The sequence below is a fragment of the Vigna umbellata genome, chromosome 5, assembly GCF_029865625.1.
Source record: "Vigna umbellata cultivar VRB3 chromosome 5, Vumbellata_1.0, whole genome shotgun sequence".
Classification (NCBI taxonomy): Eukaryota; Viridiplantae; Streptophyta; class Magnoliopsida; order Fabales; family Fabaceae; genus Vigna; species Vigna umbellata.
The window spans coordinates 52,197,918-52,206,368 of NC_142169.1; the positions used below are offsets into that span (position 1 = coordinate 52,197,918).

At 32.5% G+C, this 8,451-nt stretch overlaps 1 protein-coding gene across 1 annotated transcript; it reads right to left on the reverse strand.

Annotated features, from left to right (window-relative positions):
* Positions 1–1,130: 1,130 nt before the first annotated feature.
* On the reverse strand, positions 1,131–3,351 carry LOC124829862 (uncharacterized). Its single transcript, XM_047303475.2, has 3 exons — positions 2,934–3,351; positions 1,991–2,143; positions 1,131–1,495 (listed from the first exon to the last, which is right to left on the reverse strand). The coding sequence occupies exons 1-3, from the start codon at positions 3,210–3,212 to the stop codon at positions 1,397–1,399; spliced, it is 531 nt and encodes a 176-aa protein (XP_047159431.1). The 5' UTR covers positions 3,213–3,351; the 3' UTR covers positions 1,131–1,396.
* Positions 3,352–8,451: the final 5,100 nt, after the last annotated feature.

The window sequence follows — 8,451 nt, forward strand, 5'->3', positions numbered from 1 at the left end:
TTTTATAAAACATTATTAAAAAATATAATATAATTTTCCATTTTATAAATTGATTGATTTTAATTAATAATTTTGAATTTAGTTCAAATTATTTTTTTATTAAAATTAGATAAAAAAGTATTTTTTTTTAATTTATTATATTTTTAATTAATTTAAATTTTTCTTATCGTATTAATTAAATCTATTTTAAGTTTTTTATTTATAATTATAAATGTTTTATAATCCAAATTATTTATTGCTCTTAAAATAAATTTATATATTTTAATAAATTATTTCTGTTAAAATAAATTTATATTTTTTAATTATATTTTTAGCATGATAAACTAATTCTGGTATTCGAGATATACAGTACATCTATTATAAAATGAAACACTTTAAATTTGAAAACTACCGAACAAACCGTGATTAAATTTACATAGGTATCAAAATCATATTTTTATTAAATTTTAAATACTAAATATATAATTAATTTTTCTAAAAAATATGTTATGTTAGTTTGGGAAATTGTAAAGATTAAATGTATAATTAAACTTTTTTATAAAAAAATATTTGGAAAATGGATTCAGTTGTCTCCCTTCTAGAATACTCTAATCCCTTCATTCTTATTCTTTCTCTTTTATCTAAATTCCATCCCTCCCATTTATATTTATCACAGAAATAAAACATTGCAGTTTCAAAACATAAACATTTTCCTTCCATAAACCCTAACACCGATGTTTTCTTTCTTTTCCAAGCAAAATTTTTCTCCTTCATTGTACTCTTCTTTCTTTCCACAAATTACTCATACTTTTTTTTTTATAATTATTTCAAAACTCATTATTCAGATGTTATTTAGTTAGATGATGGTATAAACTCATCTTTGTTGTCGGTGTATTAAGGTTGCTTAGATAAAATTATTCAAATACTAACAAAAGAAATTTATTCTTAGTAAATATTTATTACTCTTTTTTATTGTGAAAGGTTTCTCATTTCCCTTTTTTACCAAGGAGGTTTCAGTAATATATGTTTGTGTTAATACAAATTTTTATCACATATTATCCATGTAACTCTAATTTCGATTACATAGAGATATTGAGTCTAGATTTTGTCCTCCATAGTTACGAATTTTGAAAACCTACAAAGCACCACAATTAAGGCAAGACATAGTAAGCATCACATTATGCATATGATCCATCATGAAATATTACTGATCATTCTTTGTTGACCAAAACTAGTCACTGATCATTCCTATGCTACTGACAGCACTATACACAAGATTATGGCTCACTTACATTACATCTCAATATAGGATGGTAGGATTGTAAGGTGATAAAAGGTCATATATACTACTTCAGTGTTTCTTGAATCAACACTTCGCTTCCTCACATCTTGATTTTCTCAGTTCATGGACCAACTACTAGATATTACTTTCCAATTGAGTATCACTGTTCACACTGGTTTCATCATTGTTGCTCTGCAAATCCAAACCATGATCCAATTTAACAATGTTTGAATCCTGCAATTCATATACATACTAATGTTAATAGACCAACGTTAATATTATTAATCATAAATATCTGAAGTTCTATTCTATTAAGGGATTCAACAGTTGGCTAGAGATACCCAATGCATACTGCATTTTATGAATCACACCATGTCAAATTCTAAACCTTCAAAGATAAGGTCATCAATTGTTATCATCTCAATTGACTAACACAGCCCTCCTCTTATATTTGATCTTAGGATGATTTATTAATTACAAGACAGACTATGATTATAGTGTTATACATAGGAAAAATGGTTTTGGAATTACCAATAATAGAAGTCTTTACATGACATAGCAGTTTATTGGAAGCACCCATGATTGTTCTTACCAAGTATGTGTCAATAGGTAACTTAGTCCGTAAAGGATAATCCGAGAGCAGTATCATAAGAGTGAAGTCGAATACAGTATTAGAACACATGAAATCCTATGTTAACTCCAAAAATTGAAACCAGAAAACTCTGTTACCTTGGTTTCCTCTAATATTTCATTCATGTTAAATTTCTCTTGCTTCTCATGAGTGATGTTTGTCTGTTTAAGTGCCGATTGGCCACTCCCAGTTGTGGGTTCCTTTTCTTTCTTTACAACCATCATTCTTTTCTGTTCTTCTAGCACCGCAATCTGCACCATGGAATTGACGAACCTTTCAGTCATGATGAGAAGAATTCATTTGACAGAAACTATAATGCACCAAAAAATAATGAAGAAACACATACATAATGCACAAACTGAATGACCCAGTCATCTCTATAACTGTGTCTCCCATAGAGACAAGACTTGTAAAACTTCACTCATCTTTCTCATTTTCTCTTCAACCAATAAAAAACTTAAATGAGTTCTTTTATTTCATTAATTTAGGTCAAACTTTATTTTGGTCCCTATACTTTGAAAAAAATAAAATTTGCACGCTAGCTACAAAATATATGTGAATTTAATCTCTTTTCCAACTTTATAACAATCAAAATTCATCACTAAATATTCATCAAAAGTTAGAGAACTAAATTCATAAATCTGTGAGTAAATAAACCAAAATCAAGTTTCCCAGAGCGAATTGGGACTAAACACAAACTCAAAAACAATTATCAATCTGTATTCTCTCATCAATCTTCTCTGTTTTCTCTCTTGGCATACATCAGTACCCTCTATAATCACTGATAAAGCAGCAAAGAAACCATCTTTCTCACAAACCGAAATCCCAACTAATGTAACATGCAAACAAACTATCCAACCCAACACTTCCAAATCCACAGAAAAATCCCACACCCACCTAAACTCTACACCCCATCACCAAAACACAGGAACATAAACAATAAATCGAAACTTTTCACCACAAAACAAAAGCCCAGTTAAATATTTACTCAAAAATGGTAAAGGGAAAACAAAAATGGGACAACGACAGAGAGAGACATACGGGGGTATAACGGAACTTCCTCCTGGGAGGCTCGTCAGAGACACTGGCCGCGTCATCGGCGGTGGTGGGGGTCCAGCGGCGGAGGAGGAGGCGAGAAGAAGAGTTGGAATTGGCATGAGAGTTACCGTTGTTGTTGGTTGTGGCGGTGGTGTTGCTGACTGAGGAAGACGGGGTGACGTGGACCCACTTCTTCTTCCACTTCCTGACCGGTCCGGTGAAGACGGTGGAAGCACCGTAGCGAGAGGAAGCGCGGCTGAGTCTGGAACCGACGGCCTCCATTTAGCGGCGGTGGAAGTGGCGGAGGAGAAAGATGATTCAGTGTTTGGGTTGGGTCTAAGTTTGCCACCGTAGTGGCAGAGTGAGAGAAGTGCGTTTTGTTCTGAAAGTAAGAGATGAAGCAATAAGGAGTGGTAGCTTTCAAAGTTATTATTACTCATGTCATAAATATGAGTATTGGGAAGTTTTAAACTTATTTATGTATTAATTAATAATTTCAATTTTATTTTTTTTTAAATTAGAGTTTTAGTTATTGTATTTTTTTTAAAAATTAGTTAAGTTGAATTAGCCTAGCCTTGGTTTTATTTAATTTGTAGTCTATGGTTGTAATTTTTAATGTTTAAAGAGTCAAGTTTTTAAAAAATTCAAATTGAATCATTAATTTATCGTGTTAATTTAATGAATTAAAAGTATTTTAATTAATTGAAATATAAAAAATAAATGTATGTAAAATTTACATTAAAGTCACCGAGAAATAAAGAAATCGAAATCGTAAATCAAACATAAGAGGCCAAAACTTTGATTTAGTCAAATTTTATTATAAAGTGGTAAAATTTTATAATTGAATGATAGTTCTTTTTCTGTGATTATGTATAGTTAAAATATTTGATGTCTTCTTATTCATAAAAGTTATACTAATATAAAATATATCTTTTAACATATATTAAAATAGAAATTAGTTAATATATTTTTTAATTATTTTATTGATAATTGATACACCTAACCAATACAATCCACTCCGTGCATATAAATTAAAGAAATTAAATATTTACATATGAAGTGAGGATTAATTACACAAAATTAAAGCTTGCAAAATATAAGTACTTACAGGTAAAGAATAAACAAAAAGTTTATATATGTTTCCATTTTTTTTTTGAACTAATATTATTTTCCAATCATATATTAAAGATAACTACAGTAAAAAATATTAAAAAGCCATAAAAAAGAGCTTATAATAACTTTCAACTTCTAATTGTAGGATTTTGTATACTATATTATTTAGACTATCATTCAACTTCTCACTATGATATCTCCTTGTTTTAATAGATTTTGTATTTGTCAGAATCATTAAAAACACACCCAAAAACCCTCTGTACGGATGTCAGGTGTCAAGCAACGAGAATCAGAAATCAGATAGTGGGATGCAGGTGTCAGCAGAAGAGCGGACACTCGTTTTGACGTGGGAAGAAAAATGATTTTTCTGAAACTTCCGTCCCACTCTCTTCTGCATGCACCCTTCTTCCCCAAAACTCTGAACTTCTCATTTTCTCCTCCTTCTCACTAGAAAACTCTCCCTTCTCTCTACCAAAACTCACCCTTTCTCTTCTCCGATCATCATTCAGACACCGTGGAAGTGCTTCCGGCGTCAAGAGCTTCCAGTTAAACAGTTCGGTTTGTGAAGCTGAGCTGGTAAGTCCTTCTCTTCACCCAAACGTTCATTTTCCTAGGCATGCAATTCCAGTTCTGTTATTCTGTGTTGATCGCCATTCTTCAAAAGAGTAGTTCTGAGAATGTTTTGATTTTCTTGGTGTAGTTGAAAATTGTCAAGCATCGAGAGTAGGATAACCGGTAGTGAGAACTGTATTTCTTCCTCTAGGACGATCGTTCACACCAGAGGTAAGGGAAGCTTATTTAATTTAATTTGTATGTTGTTGTAATGTATGAACGTTCGTTTATTCAATAAGTGTAAATGAAATATGACTGAGTGATGTTATGATGTATGAAATATATGAAATCTCTATGTTTGGAGGGTATGAAACATGAATGTATAAAGTTGTAAAACTATGTGAAATAAATGAGTTGGAATATAAATGATCCTGATATGATTTCCCCTAAGAAAATGTACGTTCGTTACTGAACGGTCCTTAACCGTTTGGTTTTATAGTGAATTTGGTTAGTAGTGGATTCTTTCATTTGGGAAGAATCCTAGTTGGAAGAATCCTAGTTGAGGACGAGCGTCTACACTTCGAATTACTGTGCTTGAGCGTTCGGCCAAGCATAGTTCTGTCTTGATATCATGCTATAAAATATTTTAGTTATTCCTAACTACTACTTCAATAATATCTTGGCATAATTATCCAACTTCTTTTATATCAGTTAGTAGCACCTGGTCTTATACCAAGTGTTCGTCTTAAGCAAGTGTTTGGTCTTACACCAGGCACTCGTCCTATCTCCTTAAGCTAAATTTCCTTATATGAGCGTTCGTTCAAGCCCTCTAGGGTTCGCTCACCATAGTGTTCAGTTCTTGACTGACATTTGAATTTCTTGATATTAAATTCAAGTAAACTAAGTATTCAAAAGTGTTCGATTTCTTCATTTGAATTATTTTAAGTATTAGTTTTGAAGGCCTTGAAATATTCTTATTCATTTGTTTCACTCTAGAGTCCTCGTTCCTTGTCTGGTCTTTTGATGTTCAGATAAAGTTCTCAAGAGTCAGTTCATTTAATTGGCTCAATATTGTAACTGACGTTCGTCCCATTTGTTTCTGGTGTTAGAAGATTTCACTCGTTATTTTTCTTAAACCCGATATCAACCCTTGGTCTTAATCTACTCTCAAATTTGAGATCTCTTGGTCTCGCTCTATGTGTTCGGTCTAGTTCTAAATTCGGATTAAACGTTCGTTATTTGGAATCCTCATGAATCTTTGTACGAGTGATTGAATGAGATGGTTATTAATAAAAGATGAAGAAAACGTGATATGGAAATGTTGTGAATTATGGACGAGCGTTCCGGGGGGGAACGACTCATGTATGAACATTGGAATTTGTAAGTATGACTGTGGGTATGCTAAGCTGGCTGTTCATCATGATGTTCTGTGAGTACTCGTCTTCACGTTGAGGAGGATAGGTCATGTGTGGGAACGGTAGGAGGTCCTAGTTCTTAGGGGCACTTTGGGCAGATAGGGCTAACCTCGGGTGGCAACTGTTGAGAGCATCCCAGTTACTACATCACCCGGGTGCACGAACGCCTGTAGCTACACATATTTCATACAGTCCGGACAGTCAGTCTAGTGATAGGCTTTGTATGATTCGTATGATGAAATTTATCTTGTGTGTTGGATTGTTTGAAATGTATGTGTACGTATGAATTAAATTACATAAGCTTACCCTGTGTTTTCTTGTGTTGTCTCGTCTTGTACGTCCGTCTTGTCGTTGCAATGATCATCCGTGTGGATGTGAGCAGAAGGAGACGCGTTGTTGGAAGATACGCTGGAAGAAGAAAATTTGGTCGAAGTTGAAGTTAAGACCGAACCTTAGGACGTTCGGTCCGTAGAGTAGTTTTTGTAATGAGACGGTCTTTTGCCACTTTCTCATCTTTGCATGTATGATCGTACGGTACTTGGTTTTTTGTAAACCGTTCGGTCAAACTCGTACTTACGTATTATTTAAATATAGCAACTCTTTCTGTAAGGTCGTTCGGCCATGCGCGTACGTTCTCTTAGTATAAGACTGAAATGGAGTATTATTAATTGTAATTATTCTATCATATAGTATATTGCTGTATTTTTAGGATGTTACAGTATTTAATATATCAAATTAGGATTCTATAATCATATATTCAATTTATTGATTTCAAACTAGCATAATCATTTATAGTTATTATATGAACCATCATTACTCATATTTAACAAAGACACATTATTTATAATAAACATGGAATCATGTAAATAAACTAAACACGATGTTCTTATTGAACATAATCTAATATATCCAAGAAATTTTCAATTGTAATATTAGATCTTAGAATAAAATTCACTAAAGAATTATATAAAATTTAGAATTTTGCATAATTATCTCAATCGAGTTACAATACTAAAGAAATCGAATTTTCATTCCAACAAGCCTAAATTGTAATTATTAACTCATATAAAGTCCAAATTATACATAATAATCAATATTTATAAAAAAAATGCATATTTTATAGTTAATTGATTAGTGCACATTTTTATTTCAAAATATCTCAATGCTAACTAATTTCAAATCCTCATTAAATCTCCAAACTATTTTCAAATTTGGTCCCAAACATAATGCATATATCAAACATGGACCCAATTTTGGATTATGCTTCGCCTAATAAACAAGTTGACATTTTAATTTTCAATCTAATATTCATTTCACATAACAAATTATCCTAACATCATTTCATAATTACAAAAAGTTCAACTACTTTAACCAACCATTTAAGATAACTCTTTGGATTTTACTTTGAGTCCAAGAAAAAAAATCTAGAATTAGCTAAAATCCAAAATTGTAGTCACCTACTAGTCTATTACTAAAGGCAACCAAGACACAATATAGAATTGGTCGAGAGAATCACAATTTTTTATTAAAAAGATTAACAATTAGAGTCAAATTATAAATAATGAAAAAATTATATAGAAGAAATTCTATACCAAAGTTTGAATATAAATGTTTTCTATTTTTTTATTGATGGAAGCATGCCCAGGGTTGGAACTCATAGGTAGCAACTCCAAACAACAAGCAATGATGGTGCAGCGAAATGAATGAAGATGAGTGGTGTTTTGGTGTGTTTTTAATGGAAGGAGTGTGTGTAGAGACCTCTCAGCTCAGAAGGCCTTCCTACTATGGAAGGAAGCTAGAGGAAAGGGTAGAGAAAAAGTGACTCAAGAGAATTTAGGGTTGGAACTAAATTCTGCAGCATTTCACTAAAGCTCAAAAGTGAGTAATTACAATGGTTGGGCTCTCCTACTTATAAGGGAGGAAGAGCCTCTAATCTGAGTTACAATCCCTCCAAAATTCAAAGTAAAAAACGAGCTTGGAGGCCAAGCTAGCTGGACCACAGAAGGCATACTGGGTCACATGGAAAATGCATCAAAAACATGTAGTATGCAGCTCCGCTAGCGCTGAGCAGCACATGACTAACGTTGAGCGCTACCAGTGCTACCAACTTCAAAAGCTTCCAAAATTTTGGTTGGCTGGTCCATGGTTCCTAGCTTTATTGTATCCTACAAAAAAAAAACAAAACAACCATATAGTATTAAAAAGAATCCTTCTAAGACTTTAGAGAAAGAAAATCAAGAAAGAGCTTCTAAAAGTCCTTCTCCAACTTCCCTTTCTTAGCCTTAGCTTAAGTTGGTACTCCTTTGTATGTGTAGGTTTCTGCCTCTGTATGCCTCAATCAGATTGCATAACTGCTCCAAAATCAACTAGAAACAACACCAAATAGATCTAAGAAATCTACACCAGTTTCATCACATTGCACAAGTTTCTCGAATGGACAG

Excerpts from the sequence above, each read along its gene's own strand:
- LOC124829862 (XM_047303475.2), bottom strand. The coding sequence starts at position 3,212 with ATGGAGGCCGTCGGTTCCAGACTCAGCCGCGCTTCCTCTCGCTACGGT. Across the intron at positions 2,144-2,933 it reads GGAAGTTCCGTTATACCCCC|ATTGCGGTGCTAGAAGAACA; the intron begins GTATGTCTCTCT and ends TCCATGGTGCAG. Across the intron at positions 1,496-1,990 it reads AAATATTAGAGGAAACCAAG|GATTCAAACATTGTTAAATT; the intron begins GTAACAGAGTTT and ends TATGAATTGCAG.